Below are 21,296 nucleotides of genomic sequence, written 5' to 3'. Positions count from 1 at the left end.
AACTGGTAGCTAGATCATGTTAAAGGGAAGTTATTAGATAGCTAACACAAGGAGAAATGAAAATCAGTTAAGTTATTTATCATCTAGATAAGGATAATTAAGGCTCTTAAATAAAGCACTTATTTGTAGTTACCTATTGTAATTTATACAGAATTACTCTATGGCAAAATTTGTCCAATCTGTAAAATGCGAATGAGAAAAGGAAAAGAGATAAATTTAATGATAGGTAAAGACTGAATGTACTGACATCCATCCATCCATTGGCTTGTTTATGAAATTAGAACTGGAAAAAAAATGGGAGGAAACCGGCCTGTTTGAATGAATACTCAGCAGTTTCACAATCTATGCTCTCAGCTCACAGGTGATGCAGAATGTTTGGATGAGCATTCTCTCTGCATTATACAAACACCTGGAGCCCAGGCTGAAACCTCAGTGGTCCCAGTCACACACCTCTGAGCTGGACTGAATTAGCCAGCAAATCCACTGCATGTGTTACTTTCCTACTCAACCAAATTGTATAAATTCTATCCGCCATGAGTAGTCTTGTTTTCTTTAAGACAAAACAAATGTACAATTTATATTCTCATTTACTTGCTTTCTGATAGCACCTAAAATATCTGTCTCTTCTGTAGGGAAAAAAAAGAGACATTATAAAACTTTCTTTTGGCCTAGCTGCTCTTAAATAAGTGAAAGTGTTGCTGACCTTGAGCCAGAAATCATTTGTTCTGCTGAGTGGCTGAGGGATGGAAACTCAGTCTGTGGGTGTTTGAAAGTAATGCTGGGCAAAGAAGGCAGCAAAGTGTTGGTCATGCAGCGTTTTTCCCATGATCATGCAAAATCTTACCAATAAACATCAATTTCTTTCCTATTCCTCATTCCCTCTGCTAATGTTTGAGCTTTCAGGTATCAGCAGAGAAGTGATTCCTTTCATTTTCAGACTTCATGTTCCTCATCTCCTCAGCCATTACAGAAATAACAGGCCTCTCCTTACAATCACAGATAGCTGGATTTTTAAGGAGAATACCAACCTCTGTGGAGTGGCACTGCAAGATCAGGAGTTCTGAGAACAAATATCTTATTGTACCTCATGAAATTGTCAATAAATCTGGAATAAGTTTCTTGTTTACTTACAGCCCACCAATTCCAGCTTTTCATCTTATGTAGAAAGAATGGGATATACTCTGACTCTTTGATAGTTCTATAGATTTCATTGCACATACTTTTTTTTTTCTATTCTTTTAATGCTGATGTTGTTCCCCAATTTAATGCTGTTACAAGAGTAGTAGCAGGACATTTTCCTTTATTTGTATTATTTGCAACCAAGGTGTCCACAAAGTGGATATTCCCTAAATGTATAGTTAGGAAGCTTGAATGTTTTTCCATTTCCTCATGGACATAGGAAGCATAACCATAAGGCTGTGGGCCTCAAACATACTGTGAGCTGGCCAACATCGCCCAGCATTGGAACGTAGGTTTGAGCAGGTGACCACATCTTCAGGAAAGGGAACTTGTGATGCTCTTTGTGCAGAGTATAGACATCGTGCAGCCATGTTCCCTATTTGATGTCTGAGCTACTCTTCAATGAGAAATATAACTGCCTAGGTTCAGATTTTGTCAAGGAAGTAGGAAAATAAATGTTTTCCAGAGTTGCTTTATCATGTATTTTCAAACTTTTTCTCCTTGTGGATTTGGGATTTGTTTGTTTATTTATTAATCTTGTGTTTATTTCCTTGCATACAATTAACATTTTATATCTTTTAGAACAAGAGGTAATGGCTTTAAACTACTATGGGAGAGGTTTAGGTTGAATATTATGAGAAGTTTCATCTCAGATGGAGTGGTTATGCGTTTGCAGAGGCTGACCAGGGAAGTGGTAGTGGAGTCACCGTTCTTGAAGGCGTTGAAGAACTGTGGAGACATGGCACTGAGGGACAGGTTAGTGAACATGATGGGAGTGGGTTGATGATTGGACTTGGTGATCCTAGTGGTCTTTTCCAGCCTTAGTGATTCTGTCTAGGGTCTTCCCTCTAAGAAGACCAGGTTAAATAGCGGGCTGAATAGCACAGATACCAAAAGACTGGATAAAGTAATCACTGAGGTGTATTAGCAATTCTTTTGAGCAAATGTTTGTGTTGAGGAAAGAACATGATTGAGGTGTGTTTGGCTGATTATTTTGACCACAGACACACACTCCATTTTGAGCTGACAGGCTTCAAGGGGAGCTGCTCACAGTATGAACAGGTGTAGGAGCCAGTGGAAGTGCTCAAAGGTTCAAATGCTGCTGTCAGTTGTGGCTGCAGCTTCACAATTGTGGGCATGCTCAAATGAACTTTAAACTGGTCATCCCAAATGTTGTTATATAAATGAATGCCTCTGTATAAATTGTTGACTACATACCCAGCTTATGAAGCCTCAACTCCTTCTCGTTCTCTTTGAATAAAAAGCAACACACAGGGTGATATAATATTTATCATTCTGATATTTTCTGCAGATTTATTCCTCTTTCTACCCCCTTACGCTTCAGGATTAGACCTGGCTCTTCCTGGAACTGAGGTAAGAATAGAAAATATTTGCAATATGCTGAATATAGTTCTTCATTAGTTCCTCAGATCTGTGAGGTCCACAAGATACTTCTGGCTCTCATTGTCAAGGCAAATAGCATGAGCTTGTCTGGACATGTTGCAGTGACCAGATTGAGTGATGCAGTGTTCTGGGGTGATGACTGAGATAACTCTGAATCAGCACTTCCACAGTTATGAATATTTTGTGTAACATAGGTGAAGAATCAAAGGGCAGAGCTCAGGAGGAATGGAGTGCTGCAGACCTGGTGACACCTCATCTCCCAGTGCCCAGGAAATGCTGCACTCCTGCCTACACATCTTACAGCCTCAGCCACCTGGAGAAAGGGCAGAAAGCTCAGTGCTGGCTCCTCTCTTTTTGATGTACACAGAGAAAACACAGCTTTTGACAATAGAAATAGGTTCTACAGTATTTTTGGCTAATGATGAAGTTTGTGAGACATATGTAAAACAGGGTTTCTTCACCTCTGAGTGTGGGTGGATGAAGATGAATTCTGTTGCAATTCATGCGTTTTGCGTGGCTGTCCAAATTGTATTACACTAGAATCCATAGTTAATTCTTTTCAACCATCTGCTAATTTTAGAGTAATATATACAACAGTTTCTCCTCACCCTTACTTAATCAACTTCACTTAGTTAAAAATAAAAATAAAAATTCATACATCTGCATGCATGTGGAAAGCCACATGATATACAGTCTGTTCTGATATGCGCTGGAACAGGCTGTCCAGAGATATTCTGGGGTTGCTTTTTCTTATTCAATACCTGTCAGGATGCTTTCCTGTGCAACCCACTGTAGGGATCCTGCCTTAGAAGGGGCTGGACTAGATGATCACCAGAAGTCCCTTCCAACAACTGTGACTCGAATTCTATGACACTGACTTGTTGCCAAATGAAAGTTGTGTGAGCATGAGCTCAAATCCTCTGTCAGAACAATTAGAACCAGTGGTAGCACCAAGCAGGGGCTGCACTATGCATGCACCGGGTAGCACTTGTAATGGGCTCTGGTTGCTGCTGGTGATGCGTTAGCCAATTTGCTCAAGTCAGATTTGTGTTGACGTTTACAGGAGCTTTCCAGCTGCTTTTAAGGATCAGAGGGATAGTAGACAGTGAGTAGCGGATTTAGAGGTACAATTTAAAGTAAGCGGCTTGCTCTGAGACTGAAAGAGGCTGCTGAGAGAGTTGGAGATCATAAAATCATTAAAGTTTGAAAAGATCACTAAGATCGTCTAATCCAACTGCCAACCATCAGCACCATGCCCACTAACCGTGTCCCTCAGTGCCACATCTACTCTTTTCTTGAATGCCTCCAGGGACAGTGACTCCACCACCTCTCTGTGCAGCCTGTGCCAGTGCATCACCACTCTTTCTGAGAAGAAATATCCAATCTGAACCTCCCCTGGCACAACTTGAGGCCATTACCTCTTGTGTTAGCAGAGAAAAGAAACAATCCCCCACCTCGCTACAACCTCTTTTCAGCGTGTTGTAAAAAAGCCAGTCTCCCCTGAGCCTCCTCTTCTCCAGATGGAACAATCCCATTTCCCTCAGCTGCTCCCCATAACACTTCTGCTCCAGACCCTTCACAGCTTTGTTGCCCTTACCTGAACATGTTCGAGGGCCTTACTGTCTGTCTTGTAGTGAAAGGCCCCAGACTGAACATGGTATTTGAGGTGCAGCCTCACCAGTGCTGATGGCATCTCAAATCCTTTGTACTCTGTTGAAACTGGTATTTTGGCACACTTGTAACAGGCACAGGCTGAACTGAGTTGGTTGCAGACTGGAGTGGGCATCAACATTAGTTTTCCCCCATTAATTAGTCCACCATAAAAGTAATTAAAAAATAGTAACAAACTAAAATGATTACTTTGCACTTAGAGATTAGAATTTTGTTTTGGTCTTGGGCAAGGAAAACAACATGGTAGAAGTGTTTAAACCTTATCTATGGAATGTACTTTAAATAGCAAAGCTGCATACCAAACGCAGTTTGTGTTTTCAGTACAAGCTTTCCCTTATAAAGAAAAAAATTTTCTGCTGAACCCAGGTTGATACTTCTCAAAACCAAATGAAGAATCTACATAGTATAATTTACTTGTGTCAACAATATGTCTTTCTCTTGCTACATGAAGGAAGCGTACTTCTAACATGCTGTTGCCACCACAGTTTCACAATGCCACATAGGAACAGAGCAAATAAAATTCTGGACCAATTTCAGGTGCTCCTTCACATGATGGCTGTGTTGGAACCTTCTGCACAGGCTGTTGTCTGAGCTGGGGCTAGTGAGTAAGACTGAGCTGTTCATCACTTTTGTGCCTAAATCACTCCAGCTTCCAGGGTTTTTGTTTCCTTCCCCTTGTCCAGCTGGCACTTCTGTCTCCAAGTATTTTGTGCACAGGCTGTTCCTAGTACTTGTCTGAACAGTGTCTGAGTTGTATTTCAAGTTGCATTCCTGTTAATCTGATTATTCATTCCAAATGCTGGCAGGTAGCTGATAACTATGTGAAAATCACTGCTAAAATCTTTGCCTAAGGGACATCAGAATGGATTCACATGAACTATAAAGACAGGAATATCCTTATTACAAGTTGTGATGACAGAGACTTAGGAGAATGAACTGCTGGAGACAAAGAAGTCCATAATGCCTTCTGATAACCTGATCTAGCTGTACATGTCCCTGTTCATTGCAGAGGAGTTGGACTAGGTGAACTTTAAAGGTCCCTTCCAACTCTATGTATTTTATTATTCTGTGGTTCTGTAATTATTTTCTTTTAAAATAAAGGAATAAATATCTGAAAAAATAATGATTTAAAAATATTTTTTAACTGACAGGTAGATTCTTGGAGCTAGCAATGCCTTCAAAATTTTCATTTAATCATATCAGGATTCTTCTGTGTTAGAAAAATTGTTCCTTGAGCACTAGGTATGGCAAATGCTGGTTTCTTACCAGTTTGTACCTTACAGGTACAGGTTGCAAATTCAACATTTCCAGTGACTGGGGTATTTCTCTTGCTCTTCTGCTGCTTCTCCTGATCTTTGTACTCAGTGGTGCTGGATAAGGTATGATTACATACACTTGCAGCCCTCGGTCATCCTTTTTTTTTTTTTTTTTCTCCCATGAAACAGATGAAGACTTCGTCATTTTGGCCAGGAATGTGCTGCTATCAGTGAGAAATGGTCACAGGGCTCGAAATTTGCCAGTGAGCATACAGACACATAGAGAGGATAATCCCCTGAGCATTGTTTCCTCAGGAAGACAACTTAACCATCTTCCCTTAGGCTTAAAATAACTGTATGGTTCTGTGCTGTTGTTGGATTCGTACGGGCTTTGTGTATGTGCAAGTGACTGCGCTATTGCAAAGCAAGATGATTTTTTAGAGCTATATTGTTTTCAGAGACATGCACAAATGTAAAGACATACAAAAGTTTTGCATAAATGAGTTCCTCTGATGTTATGTACTCACCCTTAGCCTTACAGGAAATGTACAGTGTAAAACTTGTACCTTGGACATATATCAGGCATTCAGTTTTTTTAATTTCATAAGACAGCATTCATCTTCTACAAAAAGAACCAGCTTATGAAGCACCCCAAAGCTGGTGCCATTTCTTTTTTCACTGGTGAGCATTATTCAAATTCAAGGAGGGAGGAACTGAAACTAGACTTGATCGTCGAAAAGCTGAGAAGGCTCTCCAGAAGGTGGACAGGAGGTTCCAGTTTCGAGAGGTTTCAGCGGGTACACAAAAAGATGCACCATATTGTTTAATGTGAGTTCCTGCATGTTCATCATCACGGAGGTTGTTACACGTGCAGAAATGTCCACTGCTGACAGGGATGTGGAGTAGGTCAGCTCTGCCATGGCTTCAGTGATGATTAGTCTGTAATTTTCATTTGGGGCTGAAGAGAATTACATCCTGGAGTTTATTTGTGAGAAAATAAAATCAAAGCCAGAGCAACATAATTGCTTATGTCAAACATATTTCTATGTGTGGTACATCAACTGTCAACTACTAGTGGGTGAAATCATTAATACAGGGTTTATGTGCAATACAGGGTGTGTGCATGCAACCTTGTACTCATAATGCTTATTTTCCATGTAAATGGCAACTTACGCTGGAGGGACCATACCAGAGAATGTCAACCAGTGATCTGCTTCCCATTCTTTCTTCTGTCTTCCAGAATCCCCGGACTCTGCTACCTGTGGGACCTTGGGAAAGAAGAGGAGTGTAGCAAGATGAGGAGCTACGTGAGGCTCCAGTAACCATTGATCCAGCAACAGGATGTACCAAGCATAGGTTTAAGTGCTTAGTTTTAGATGTCGTTGGGTTTCCTACCTGCCTCTGGCATTACTCCTTAGCTTTGTGTACATTCAGTTTATATGAACCATCTTCCTCTTGGATCATGTTTGGAGGTAGACATGTTTTATCCTTATCTGCGTAAGGTCATTTTATTCAAGAAAATATTAGTAAAGAATGAAGACTGGGCTTGTGGGTATCCTCTGATTTAAGCAAAGCAGCAACCAGATTTTCAGGTGGAGAAGCTTTTCGTCTGTGATGGCTGATGGGCATAAGCTAGTTAAACTTCTGACCTTCTGTTGTCTGCAAGTTGTTTACTGTTTGTAGCTGAGTATTACAGAAAACACAAATTAAAAATGGAAGGTCATTTACAAGGGGAATTCTGAACAGTTTTTTCTTTTCCCTGGTGATATAGAATAGCCAGCTCTCAGCATTTGGAGCCGTGAGCAAACTCTCTTGCCTCATTAGGAGCTCCTCATTTTCAAGGTTTTCTCTATGACTGCGAGGCTGGCATCCTCATGTGACTGTGAACACCATTTTTAAGGGAAACACTGACCAACATTTCAATACAGTCCTAGCCATGTAGTAAGTGTGTTTATTAATGATTAAGACATTGTAATTTAAATTATAGCTTGTCATAGTTACTACAAACATGGCGAGTGTAGTTATATAATCATAGAATATCCTTCATTGGAAGAAACCCAAAAGAGTCATTTAGTCCAACCCCTGACTCCACAGAGGACTGCTTAATTAGACCATATGTCTGAGAGCATCATCCAAAAGTTTCTTGAACTCTATCAGGCTTGCTCCTTGACTGCTTCCCTTATGAGTTATAAGCAGATAGGGCCTGATATTCTCCTTAGACTTCAGAATATGTAATAGATGATTTTATATCTTTGTATCCAGTACTTTCATGTTGCACAGGTTAGATTTCTTTTTAATTTTATTACTGATATATTTGGTTTTGGAATTACCTCTAGTGGTAAGTCTACTTTATGTCCAGACATTTCTGACTATGGTATGTTTCCTTGCATGCACTACAGGGAAAACAGGCCATTGTGCTTTCGCCCATCTGTACAAAACCTAGAGGGTCAGTCTGTGTGGGGAAGTGAAGAGCATATGCTGCAGAGGTTAGTGCTATTCGTGTGCTAATCCCAGAGTACTTGCTGCATTTGAAACACCAAATACACCGTGTTTCAGCTACCATGCAAACACGCATGCATTTCTGCCTGCGAAATCACAGTCAGTAGTGTAAATGAACCTAATTGGAGACTGTCATCCTGGTACTTCCCACCAAAACAATGTGGATTTACTGGAGTAACACAGAGTTAAATAGCAGGCTCTCTGCATTGCATAGCAGGCACTATGCAATGCATGTTTGTCTTGTTTATTCATAAGAGATAGGGGAGGTCATTTCATGTAAGCCTTGTTTGCCAAATATGATCATGGCACGATGAGGTGTTGTATCTCCTGAATGTGCAGTAGAAAAGCTGATTTGTTGCAACTGTGTCATGAAAACGTGCCATTCCCATACACACCCTGGTGTGCCTTGTCTCTGTGCGCCATCCTGTCACCTTCATCTGCAGTGAGGCAGTGCACCTTGTCCCACTGTTCCTCCCATGAAACCACACAGCTATGCTGCAAGAAGCAGAGGAGTTTTGCACAATGTATTTAAACCATCTCAAAATCAAAAAGATGTTGAAAAATCTGTACGGGTTAATTAATTATCGTGAATCAACATGTTCGCTTATGCTTGATGTATGTTTGCTTTTTTCAGTCTGCCTTCTGGCTTTTGAAGAGGAAAGAACCACTCCTAATTTATGCAATGCAATTTGGAGTTTCAAATTCAAACATATGTTGCCATACTTCTGCTTTGGATGAATGAAGCAAGTCTTCCTTTACCCTCTCCTTGCTTGTGAGGTGAGGCCAGCTCCTAACCTAGCCTGTCTCCTGTCCTTTGTCTGCTCTTCTGTGCTTCAGTCTTCCTTGCAGTCTTATTGGTGTCCTCTGCTCTCACAGTTTTCTTGTGTGTCCATCAACAACTTGTGCCCCTCATATTTACTTTTTGTTTTAGTGTCTTGTTATGTTTTCTCATCTACCTACCCTTTTTTAGCTCTTCAGCCTTTCATAAACCCACATTCCTCCTGTTTCTCAGCTTTCCTGCACACCATTTTCTACTCTGCCTTCACGATCTTCATAGGTGTTTTCCTACCTCATCATTGTTTCTCTGCTGTCACTATAGACCTTTACTAGAATGTGAAGTAGTCAAGCCAAAGCCCCAGGTGAAATCCCAGTGCTTCTAGTCATGGAATTTATTCAATTAAATCAGACTGCTGGTATGAAGAAGTAACACTTCAATGTCATACTATTGGTTTCTTTCTCCAGACCATACAGCATACAGCCTTTTTTTTTCTTTTTTCTTTTTCTTTTTTCTTCTTCATTATTTATTTATTTATTTATTTATTGTCATGTGGAAGAGACAGGCAGATGTGGGAAAAAATACATTTGAGAAATTATTATCTTTAAAGCAGAATCAATAAATTATGTTTGGACTTCAGGTCTGGTTCAGGAGCAGTCCTCAGTCCTCCACTTCTTCAATAGTGGATACTTGAAGTGTTGCCTATATTGGAATTGCATTTATATTAGCTGAAGTTTATTCTATTTTATTCTATTCCAATTATGGTTCATTTCATCTACTCTGTTTCCTGACCCATGTATCCTCCTGAAAGTCAACATATGATTTTTTATTGAACTGCTGAATGCAACCTGTTGTCTCAGGTTTTTTTTTCTGTATTTCAGTCATGTGGTAGATTTTATTTCTGAAGTGTCAATGATAAAATTATTTTCTGACTGCTTTTCATACATGTCTGTTTTAGAGTGACTCATATGTGACAGAATAAATTTACAGACTCATGAACTTAAAGTTACTTAAAGTTTCTCACCACTATTTTGAATAAATCAGATTTAAAAAAAAAATGTAAACAACAATGTAGAAAATGAAGTCTACTTGGCTTCAGTACAACTTCTTAGTAGCTGTCCTGTGTAGAGATTGGGCTATATAAACATATACACACCTACTTGGTTTCATAAGAAAATTTCTTAAGGAAGTTTATTCACAAAATAATAAATTGTTGCTAATGATTTTCTACTTGAGACTAGCTTTAGCTTAATCTCATTCAACCCATAATTTTCAGTGTGCTTGTCTGACATACCATTTTTTAAACCCTGATCTAGTGGTTGGTATACCTGCAAACAGAGAGTGATTGGAACTGGATAATCTTTAAGTTCCTTTCCAACCCAACCTGTTCTGTGATTCTGTGATTCCATCCTTTTTAGGGAGAAAAGAAAGACATCTGAATGGCCCATTTGAATGCCAGAAACATGGGAATTACGGTCTTACATAAAATGTGTAAGACATTGCCTAAGCTGATTTTTCTTTAAACTTTTAAATTGTTTTCATGCCTTAGCTGCTTTTGGAGAAATAACTACAATAATTACTTTTGCTAATAATACTGAGTAACAAAAATAAGCTTTACGTGGTAGTTGCACACAGCCCCAGGTAACTGTATTTCACAGGTGTCAGCCACACAGGACTGGAAACCATGGAAAATGCTGGGATAGCAGCTGGAGCCAAACTTGCAGTAGTTCACTGCTATCACTGACAGCTACAAGCAGGTAACAGGAAAGCAGGGGGTCTTTTCGTGGCAGAAACTGCACAGTGGCTGCAATAACATTTCTCTGGCAGTACAAATTTCACGTGGTGTGTTTGCTTTTGCCTTGCTGGATAGTTTCTATCACATGGTCTGCTATGGCACCTTTTTTAAAAGATACGTGTTCCCTGCTGATGGAGTAACTCTTGTATGTGCTGCTGTTTCAGGAAATAGCAATGTTGTAATTAGTTGGCTTGAGACATTCTCAACTGTGGCTGCAGGACACAGAACAAAATATGTTTTATCATTTTGTGCCCGTGTTTCCATGGCTGAAAGTGCAACTTAAGTACTGTTTATGTTATTAAATGTTATTTATAAAGCAAAGGCAGGCAGTAACTGCAACCTTAAGAGTAATAACAAATTTTTGAGAGTATTGCACAAGGAACTTTAGACATGTGTAGGCAAAACAGCTATGAAGAGATACACAGGCCTGGAACACGGAGACACTGTCATGCTGCTTTTGGCATTGAGAGACTACATCTCCAGACTGAACCTGCCAAAGGCCTTAAACATCTCCAGGTTAGCTATAAAAGACCTTCACTCATGACCTTGCCTTCTCAGCAGTGTGGCTGCCATATAGCCTCCTTTCTCTGGGCTATTAGTGTGTAATTCAAAGAGCTAGTTGGGAAATCAGATTCCTGGCATTTTACATACAACACCAAAACAGGATTCATTAAAGTCATATACTGAGTGAGTAGCTGCCTAGAATTAGTTTCCTAAAGGTATATTAATCATTCACTAGGCTATAACCTAAGTGCAGCAATTGCACCTGCGGTATGCAGGTTGGCGTTTGGCAGCTAGAAGCCAGATTTCTGCCCTTGCTCACCCCACTCCAATATGATGAGGGAGTTAAGAGTTCTGAGGAACACCAGGCAGGTCTGGGACCTGGTTTCTGGTCCTTGTAATTCTCTGAACAGCACAAAGTGCTGGAGTCCATCCAAAACAGGACCTGAACTTCTGGCCCAGGCAGAGGAGAAGCTTGTGAATGTAATGGGATAAGTGGTAGTGTTGCAAGTATGTCAGCATGAAGCACTTATTTCCTGATTCACATAAGTGAATGGAGGCAGGTTCTCTCCTGCATGTACATGTGACTCAGCTCTGAGTCAGGAGCTGCTCATGCCACTGATGCCAACACCAGGGCTTACTGCTGCTGCAGGTGTTGCAGTCAAATAGCATTGTGATGAGTTTCCAGTGCATTTATACATGCAAAGCAGGAAAACTTTAACTCATGCAGGAAGGTCTTTGGAGGAAACTTTGGAAATGTTTCTGTCAGGGTTACCTTGTGGAGTTTCACCTTTCACACATACTATTTTCGAGTGATTCATCTTGTTTCTGGTCAGCATATGATGCCGTAGGAGTTTAAAGACCAATATAATTAACTCTCAGTCAGTGGGCTAATCCCAGTGGATTAGCTGCATCATGAATTAACAGTAATAAATGCAAAAATAATATACTAGGATTCATGTGATGCTGTATGGACTGACAGTTCAGGCAGCTCAACTTCAGGTATCACTGCACTTCACAGTTCATTGCATCAAATTCTTCCTCCTTCGTTTCCTGCAGTCACCCTGCCTCTGTGAGTTTTCCATGCTGACACTCCACCCTCCAACTCTCCACTGCCTCTGGTGCTTTCAGTAGCCCCTGAGGTGCTCTTCATAACAAGATATAGAAAGAGGGTCCAAAAGAGAAATGAACACTTCAGCAAGCAGACTCTGCAAGGTCATTCAGCACCCCCTGAGGATGAGCATTCCTTCTACACTGTGATTTTAAGGAACTCCTGAGGCTACATTTCTTTGCACAGCTGAGCTGCTCTAACAGTCTGCTGCTTTTGAAAAGGGTGCTCTTATTCCCCTCATCCCCTTCATTCTATGGCTGGCCCTTTCTTCCATGGATTTGTTTGGCTCATTACCCCAAGAAGACAACCACCTGCTTTCTTTTTCCTAATTATTACTTTTTTTTCTCTGGGCTAATGAGCTCTGTCAGCTGATGGAGATGGCAAATAGCACTGGGATGAGATGGATGGTAGGGAGCAGAGCTGGGGATACACAGAGAGGGTGCTGTGGAGCAGCAGCTCAGCCTACGTGATTGGAGTGTGTCCTTCAGGGTTGTTTTGGGCTATAGCTTTGTTGCCTCTGAAGGAGCATGTATCTCCAGAGTTACTGGTGAGTCAGAGATGGACCTTAACTGAATGAGCAGTTTAACACAGGAGAGATGAGCAGATTTTTTCCAACCTTCATCTTCTAGGGCAGCTAGCTGTAGGGATGGAGAAGAGCCAGGCCAATACAAGGGAGCAAGCAAGAAAAGCATCTAGGGTGGTGGGATATGGAAAAGCACTCTGCCAAGGAGAATTCCCAATAAGGCTGAGCAACCACCTTACTGGCAGCCTCCCATTTCCCAATGGAATCCTACACCAGGACTTTAAAGAGACATGCCTGAAAACTAAAAGGCCTAGTTCTGCAGATGCTAATGATTAAGAACTCTATAAATGCATTTCACAGCACAATAAAATCTGGGGTTAAATTTGCTTTTCCCCACCCCCAGCACTCTCACTCTGTTGCTGTTCTCCTTGCCAGCTGCCTCTGCTGTCACACAGATATAACGTGTGGGTATAACTATGTAATGGCAGATGGGTGACATTTGGATGCAGGTTGGCTGTGTGCACCCAGGATGTCGTGGAGATTTGCTCAGAGCTAAAGAGGCAGTGGCATAAATGTGACCTTTCATCAGCAGATCAGTTGATCTATGAGGAGCTCCGCCTTTTTGATAACCCTTACCTCTATGTATATAATTAGTTATGTAACATTCAGAGAACAGCCTGGGAAGATGCAGGAAGTTGCATGCTGGTAAGAATGGGTAAAATGGGCAGATGTGTGACTGAGTCAAGGAGCCATCTCTGAGCACAGCCTTTTGGAGAAGTAGGCAGGGATGGTACCCTGTCAGTATGGCTGGGGTCTTTGATGGTGCAAGTATGCTGTTTGACTATATACTTTAGAAGAAAATAGCTTTGTATTTATTTCTTCCCGTGATGAGTAAACCAGCTTGTGGGTGGGAGCTGTGACTTTGTCCAGTGTATCAGTGGTGTAGTGTTAGTCTGTAAATTGCTTCAATTTTCTGAATATGGTTTTGGAGGTGTAGGAGAAAACTAAATCTCCCTAAAGTCAGATGTATATGTGACTCTTCTCCAGCAGGCTATTTTGGAATGGAGGTTTAATTTGTGCAATTGGAAGGAAGAGGTCTGTAATCTCTGCATTGTGTATAGAGTTATCATTTCAAACATCAGGGTCAGAACAAGAAGCTTTTTTGTTCATGTCTGATTGTAGGAACAACTGGGTACCTGAGGCTAACCGTAAGCCCCTCCTGAGGACAGTTTTGTTAACCAACACAGGTAGTCAAATATTGCAAGTCAGTATCTTCTGCCGCCTTCTGCATCCATCTCCAATAACAGAAGCAACTTAATCAGAATTTATTAAAAAGTTGCATTGAGTTCTTATCACTTGCCTTTTGAGTTTTGAGCATTTGCATTTCATATTTTCCCACTTCCCTTCAAAATACATCACTTTCCTAAATGGCAATTGTGGTGATTGTGACTCAGAGAGATGAACGTTTAAAATGAAGCAGCGTATTCCCACCCCCAGCCCCCCAAAAACAAGACAAAAAACAAAAAACCAAAAAAACATCCATCCCCACTGGCTTCTGTGTTATCATCAGCCTAAGCAGGTCTCAAGGATTTCCTGTCCTTCACCGTCCCCCACTCCAACACTCATGTCCAGTGTCCGGGCAAACCCTACTGCCCTACTCCTTCCCACGTGCAGCCATAAGAGTTGACTGATGCTGATAAGAGTCTTGCTGATGGCATCTGCAGGCACAGACTGAGTAATAGGTCCCTTTGCTAATGGATCCAGGAGCAAAGAAAAGAGTCTTGGGCTATCTGCCCTGTACTGCTCTGGGAGAACCCCTGACAGGTTTCAGATCCTGCCTGGGGGATTGAGCACGAAAGAAATGCCTTATTATAGGTAAATAGTCCTCAAAGGGAGAGGATACAGTAGGATTAAGGCAAAAGTGAAGAGTTCCTGGATTGGAGGGGACCAGTGAGGCAGCACTGTAACTTTATTATTGCCTTTGCCCTCTGGGGCCCATATTTAACACAGTGCAATGCTGAACCTTGGAACTTCAGGTGCTACAGCATCCCAAAGCTCTTCTAAATCCAGAGGGCTCCCTAGAGTCCTCCCTGCTTCCACAGGGAGGTGACTGCTGGGTCCAGAGCATGTCACAAAGGAGAGCATTTAGCAAGTGCTAGCTCCAGAAGAGTGCTTGGTAACTCCAAGCTTCCATGAGCTCTTCCAGGCAGAACAAGGACAGTCAGAAGACAATTGTTCCCAGCAGAGGCTGCTCAGAGGATGTTGGTAGCCCTCTTCCTGCCTCTTGCTGCCTTATGGGAAACAAATACCATGATGTTAGGCAGGAGCTGCTGCTGCGGCATGTCATTCTGTAATAGATGATGCATGAAGCCATAGAGAGAGATTCCCCAGGAGGAGAAACTGTCTTGCCAATAGGCTGGTCAATCCATGGCCTGTCCCCTGGGCATGGTGTTATAGGGCTTCAGACCACCACAGACTCTGTCACCAGGTGCAGGTCTGCTTTGTACAGGCAACCCTTGCAGAATGGGTGAACTGGCCACCCCTCCACATTGGGGCATAGGTGATGCACACTCTACCCCTCATCCTTCTTGGTAGCTGTGGGGTTGGCCTGGGGAATTTCCTTCTGACTTACCAGGGCCATAGGATGTGCAGAGGAGGCTGTCATACTCTAGTCATTGTGGCAGCACTGCCCATGGCACAAAGTCCATCAGCTGCCCAAATCTCGGGGAGGAACACCAGTACAGGTGTGCCTGCCTTGTCCTTGTTGCTGGTGAGTCCTCAAAACAGTCCTGTGGGGCTGAGGGGAGTGAGGACAACAGGGGTATCAGGAGGGGTGAGGATGGGTGCTGTGTCTGATGTGGTCTCTTCAGTCTCGCTCTCCGCATCATCCAGGCTTTCGCTGACAGAAGGAATGATTTGCACCACCTTCTCCTGGAAGTGCACTTGCTTGCGTGGGGCTGGTGGGACCTCTGGTTGGAGTGAAGCTGCAGGGGTCAGGCTCCTGTCCTTGCCGCCCTTCAGTATGCTCTTCATGTGGCCCAGCAGGGAGCAGTGCTGCTCCCTCTGGGCCTCGTGGAAGGTGTAGGTCTGCTCAGTGTCACCAGCGATGGTTGGGGCTGCCATGGTGGCTGAAGGGTCCACGTATTGGCCTGCCTCAGGATGTGCCTCTTTGTGCCCTGAGGTCTTTCTCCTCTTGCTAAGCAGGAAGTAGGCCAAGGCAGTGAGCACCAGCATGGACCCTGGAGAGAGGATATATTGATTGAGGGCTTGCCCAAGGTGAAGTGTTAGCCAGTAAGTGTTTGTTTGGTCCAGCTAACTCAGTACCACACACATCCTCAACATCTGTGGGTCTACCAGTCCACTGTCCCCAACAGACCATGTTCCTCTTTCATTTGCACCACTCCCCACCCCAGCACAGGCTCCTCACCAGGTATGGTGACATGCCAGACGATGACAGGATGCAAGAAGCAAGCCACTGAGAGCAGAGTGTACCCCAGGAATTTCTGGAAACTCCCTGGGCGTCTGGCTTGCTTCCAGCAGGTATGTGCCAAAGAGTCGGGCTCATATCTGGAGAGAGAAACAGAAGTACTTGTACACCATGTGCATGGAGAGGAGATTTGGACCTAACCATGACCTATCTAAAGGTTCAGACTCTCACTCTAGTTTGACAAGAAAAACTAGTGTTTTGGTCAGGGAAGATAAATGAAGTCTGAGCCCTGAGTGTGGTGGGCAGAGGTAACAAGTCAGCATCATGTGTGACCTCTTCTTGGCATGCTTATACCTACTAGTATACCTACTAGTAAGGTGTTGCCTCGTAGCAATTGGAGATTTTGAGTTTATGCTAAAAGTCAGCAGAAGTGTATAAGGATTTTCTACATTTTAACTCAAACTTCTGCTGGACCCTTGTATGACTTCATACTGTGTGCTAAGGAAATGCTGCAAACTAGGGTTTGTTATACTGACGCTCAGCAGATTATGGCACAAGCTTGGGATAAAACGTGTTTGATTTGGTGTGGACATGACCCCACTCATCTCCCCTCTGCACTAGCCATGGCAGTAGGAGCAGGACCTTTGGTGTGGCACTTGCAGCCTTACCAGGTCTGATGTTGCCTGTAAGTGACAGGTTTCCCTGGGCAAGTCCCACAAAGGCTGAGAAAGACCAAACAGGATTTACTCACGTGAAGCAAATCTCCAGGAACAAACTGAGAAAGAAGAAGCCTTCACAGACAGTAACTGCAATTCCTGAAAAACTGAAAGGTGGAGCTGTCAGGGAGGCAGGGCTGGACTGAAGCGTGCTCTGCAGATGGGAGAAGGGGTGTAGAGGGCTGGAATTTACTGTCCCAGTCACAACAAAGACTGTTTGCTAGGGTCTGAACACTCTCTGCCTGGCTGGTTAATGGAGGAGAGCCCAAGACCTTCCACTCGTGGAAGGTTAACTTGCAGCCAGAGTCACTTCTGGCCTGCCTGAATCTACATCAGCATGGGGAGAGGGTCATCCTCACTAACAGGATCAACTTACTCTTTGGAAGCCTAATGAGGGAGATCTCAATTCCCCAAAGCCTTTGATGCTGTTCCCTGCTGCTGTTGCGGGCTAGTTTGGTGCTATGTTTGGTGGAGGGATCAACTGTGCCACCTCTACTAGCTCTGAGTGCAAGGGTAAAAATACTCACAGCAGGTAGAAAGCCAGGCTTTTGAATTGCCCTCGCTGTAGAGTTTCTACACCCACGCCGATCAGCACTAGAAAGGGAAGGCAACAAAAATGTTGACTGCTGGCTCAGTTTGTGATTCCCTGGTGTCCCATCAGCTCCCAGCATCCACGCCCTGGTCTCTGTGGCTGCTGGTGCAGCTGCTTCTGCTCTGTATCTTTGGTGACTCAAGCTGATACAGGAACCCTGGGATCAGAGCTGAGTGCTGGCCTTGATGTACAGCCCAGGAACTAAGAACAGCAATATCCCAACAGGCAGCCTTGCTGCTGCATGGCCTGGGAAGATGTGCTCTGAGAATAACAACTTTGGACAGAGTGGTGTCTGCCCCACGTCCTTGCCACTCTCTACTGCTGTGGAGACTTCACAGTCCCACTTCCCCATCTGCCCCCGCCCCTCATCCCACACCTCTGTTGTCCTCTCCTGAGGTCTCTCTGCCCTGATCCTCTCCATGCCCACCTCTGCTGCACCCCACACATGGTTGTAGGGCAGAGGCAGGACAGGGGAACCGTGCCAGTTGCATTCAAGCAGGGCTGTAGCCATGGCATTAAAATCCTTTGCTAGCCAAACAGAAAAACTTGTAACAGGAGCAGGCAGATTAAAAACAAGGAATGAACATCCCCCCAGTGCACCAGCCAGTACGGCACACTGGGGAGTCAGTTTAAGGGAGATTAAGAGTATTAGCAAGGCTAAAGTCCTTCCAGGACTGGTCACTGGGGGCCAATAGCTTTATGGCATGCAAACTTTCCTTCAACATCCCTCAAGGGTATTTCCAAAATAGCACAGAAACAACGGGCTTTGCACCAGCTGCAGAGAGCTGGTTCAGCACTCAGTGCACACTGGCCAAGGCCTGAGGTGCCAGTTGGCTGTGGTTACTCTAACACCACACTGGAGTTAGAGAGTTTTTTTTCCAGATTTCAGATGACATTACCTGAGCTGTGGCTGTGCCCCACCCAGAAGTAGGGTACCAGGCTCACAAGCAGGGAGGCAAGCTCCAGCCCCTCATGCCCATGAGGTGGGCCAGTACTGTGGGTCTGTGCCTGAGCATGCTGTGCTGATACAGCCAAGCCAAGCCCCACCTAGAAGCTGTGGTCTTGTTGGTTCTTGCTGTGTCTCCTGCAGCTGCTGATCTCCTGTGCTGGCCCCTCCTGGTTCCAGGGGAACACATAGGGCCCACATCGTGTCTCTCCAGGCCCAAGCAAAGACAGGATATCAGCATCATCAGAAGGCTGTGAAGGGACCAAGCTGTGCAGTCCTACACACAAGGAACTGTCCTTCGCTATCCTGTGATAAAGTGACCTTCTTAACACTTCTCCATACAAATGCAGAATTCATCCATTCAGTCATCCCCCACAGAAAATTGCAGAATTCAGCAGCTCTAGTCTCTGCTTTGTCTGGGGAATTTCCCTGATTTTGCACACCTTCTGCTTTATCTGCAAAGGTGTTTGGGTGAAGTATCTGCAAAAAGCAAAGGGTTGTTTCTGAGGTGTTTGTTTGGGCTTGTTGCTGCCTTGATTTGGATCTTCTCCAAATCATGTGGTTAAAGGCACATGATTAGGAATTAAATGGTTGAAAGCATGAGAATTAAGAAAGTAAAGACTCTCTGGATGCAGAAATCACGAGGCCTAAAATCTCCAATTTACAGAGATACCCCAGCACAGAGGTGATCTGTGGGATGGTTTGATTGTTCCTCACTGACGAGCCAACGGGCAACGGGACTCTCTGACATTTCCTGCACAAGAAGCCCCATTGCACTCCAAGGTCCTGGGGGAAGAAGGGGTTACATTTTGTGGGCAATCTTTTGTGTTTGCAAGCAGCCTACGGACTTGGCCAGACCCTCTCAGGATCAATTAGTGAGGCTGATGCACTCTCCTCTCCCTTTCATTATTCTTATTCAACCAAAGCCTGTGGGATTCCTTTCTGCGTGGTTTCCATTTCATGTGAAAACCTCATACACCTCATCGGGCACTAAGCGCTGCATCAAGCTGTTTTCTTACCCCGTTGAGACACACAAAAGAATAAAGCATGGGTACCTCCCATTCCTTCACTGTCCTTTTGGGAAAACCAGTTGATAGTGGGAAGGCATCAGAGCGGAGATATGGAAAAGTACAGAGACTGGCAGTGCAGCTTTCTGTGCTCTGTAGCTGTTCAGCTGAGGGGACTGCACTGCTGGTTTCAAGAAGAGCTACGGGAAGGGGTATGGATGATGCAGAGTGTGGAAAATAGCAAACAGTCAAGAGAGATTATATTCCATTAAGGCTTCCAAACCGTAAGCTTCTTTCAGTTTTACTGTTCTAGCTTTAGTTTTCCTGCAGCAACAAGATCGTGTTTTCACCAGGAAGATCTGTGTGTGTTTGGAGCTTTAAGAGTGAATATGATCAGCGTGGGTTCATGCGGGCCTGAGGAGGATGAGGACAGACAGATTTGCATTTACTGGTTAAAGCTGTGTGCCATCTCCTATCTGTTGCAACCTCAGTATGATATGCAGGGAGTTTGTACAAACTCAGTGACTTGAACCTCTGCACTTTATCAGTCTATAAAGAACACAGCCTCCATCGTCCCAGCAGGGCTCTGGGTGTCCTTGGGGACCTGCGTGCTCTCCAGCTGACCTTTGTGCTTTCTGCTTGGTTCCTGACTTGAGCAAAGTGTCTGCAGTTGATAAAGGAAATGCCAGGGTGGGAGGGCCTGCTGTGACCTACCAAGTGATGTCTGAAATCCCAAATTCCTGGAGTCTGATACAAGCACCTGAGATACCTCTCAACAGGAACCTCTGTTCACACCTCCAGCCATGAGGCAAGCTAAGCCTTTTTGATCTCTGCTTTGCTGATGGAGAAACTGAGGCAGAATTCTGCCTGCCCTGCCCCGTGACAGAGTCAGCAGCAGTACCAGAGTGAGCCTCTGAGTTCACCGTCCCTTCCCTGGCTGTTTATTCCACCCAGAGACGTGCTGTGGAGCAGGGATGTCAGCCACAGCCCAACTCTGAGTGAGAGAGATGTTGCACCACCATGGCAGCCCAACAGTTTTGTGCTGTCCTGAGTATTTTTTCCTTTCAGTCCCCCACACGCTATGCTTGTTCCCTTGCTTTTTTACAAGAAAATAACTTGGCTTTCTTTTCCACCTGCACTTTGTCTTGTCTTCTGCAAACAGCCTGTGCACCCAGCACTCTCATTTGATGTGTCCCAAAGCAAAAGGGAGCAAATTCCCTCACCCCCCTTGCAGCACAGGACAGTGGCCACACCTGGCCAAAGGCTCAGGAACAGCTCAGGAACCTCCGCACCTATTCTTTTAGTAGTAAAGAAAGGGAGCTCGCTCCTACCTGCTGCAGTGGTGATGCCCAGCAATCGGCAGGTGTACTCCAAGGAACTCCAGAACGCTTCCTGCCGCATGGTGAAGATGATGGAGGTGATGCCAGCTAAGCAGAGGCTCCCTCTTCAGTCCTCCAGCTGCAGGCTGAGCGTCTTGTGTGCGGGTCCCGGTGACCTTCCCAAAGGACTGGCCACCTCCACAGGGGCAGAGCAAGCTGTCACCACAGGGAACTGGTCAGCACTGCTTCAGGGTTGCAGATACTTGGCCTTTTCCCCCTCACTCGTCGACCTGGTGATGATTAATGATTGGTAAGGGGGGGTGCGGCTTTGGGAGCATTTGCAACCTTGCAACCGGGGTGCACGCGTGGCTTTCCTGCTCCGAGGCAGCAGCTCTGTAAGCCCAAGCTGATTAAATGCATGTGAAGTCATTAGTGCTGTGCGGCTCCCAGCAGGTTAACCATTTGTGAGGAGGGTGATGCTTGCTTTTGTCAAGGGAGCAGCAGGCTTCTGGTAGATGGCGGGACTCCTGGGCTTCCTGGCCTTTCAGTGGCACCACAGCCATTTGCACTGGGGT

The 21,296-nt window shown here is 44.2% G+C and overlaps 1 protein-coding gene and 1 long non-coding RNA gene across 5 annotated transcripts; one reads left to right on the top strand and one right to left on the bottom strand.

The window, feature by feature from the left end:
• The first annotated feature begins 2,379 nt into the window (after positions 1-2,379).
• Positions 2,380-13,983, top strand: LOC107053666. Of its 4 annotated transcripts, XR_001467128.3 has the most exons (6): positions 2,380-2,553; positions 5,538-5,633; positions 6,751-6,982; positions 7,910-7,996; positions 8,644-8,786; positions 10,443-13,780. It is a non-coding gene; the product is annotated as an uncharacterized LOC107053666 (long non-coding RNA). The 4 variants fall into 4 exon arrangements; XR_005861037.1 differs by lacking the exon at positions 5,538-5,633 and having other exon boundaries at positions 2,383-2,553; XR_006939612.1 differs by lacking the exons at positions 2,380-2,553; positions 5,538-5,633 and having other exon boundaries at positions 5,655-6,982; positions 10,443-10,541; positions 12,140-13,780.
• A 41-nt stretch (positions 13,984-14,024) lies between these two features.
• On the bottom strand, positions 14,025-20,965 carry TMEM72 (transmembrane protein 72). The gene is made up of 5 exons (XM_003641479.6): positions 20,734-20,965; positions 17,385-17,451; positions 16,893-16,964; positions 16,142-16,281; positions 14,025-15,953 (listed from the first exon to the last, which is right to left on the bottom strand). The coding sequence occupies exons 1-5, from the start codon at positions 20,801-20,803 to the stop codon at positions 15,493-15,495; spliced, it is 810 nt and encodes a 269-aa protein (XP_003641527.1). The 5' UTR covers positions 20,804-20,965; the 3' UTR covers positions 14,025-15,492.
• Between the last annotated feature and the right edge of the window lie 331 nt (positions 20,966-21,296).

Source organism: Gallus gallus, chromosome 6 (assembly GCF_016699485.2).
Source record: "Gallus gallus isolate bGalGal1 chromosome 6, bGalGal1.mat.broiler.GRCg7b, whole genome shotgun sequence".
NCBI classification, from domain to species: Eukaryota; Metazoa; Chordata; class Aves; order Galliformes; family Phasianidae; genus Gallus; species Gallus gallus.
The sequence above is the reverse complement of the archived record's forward strand: the minus strand, read 5'-3'. Positions and strand labels throughout refer to the sequence as shown.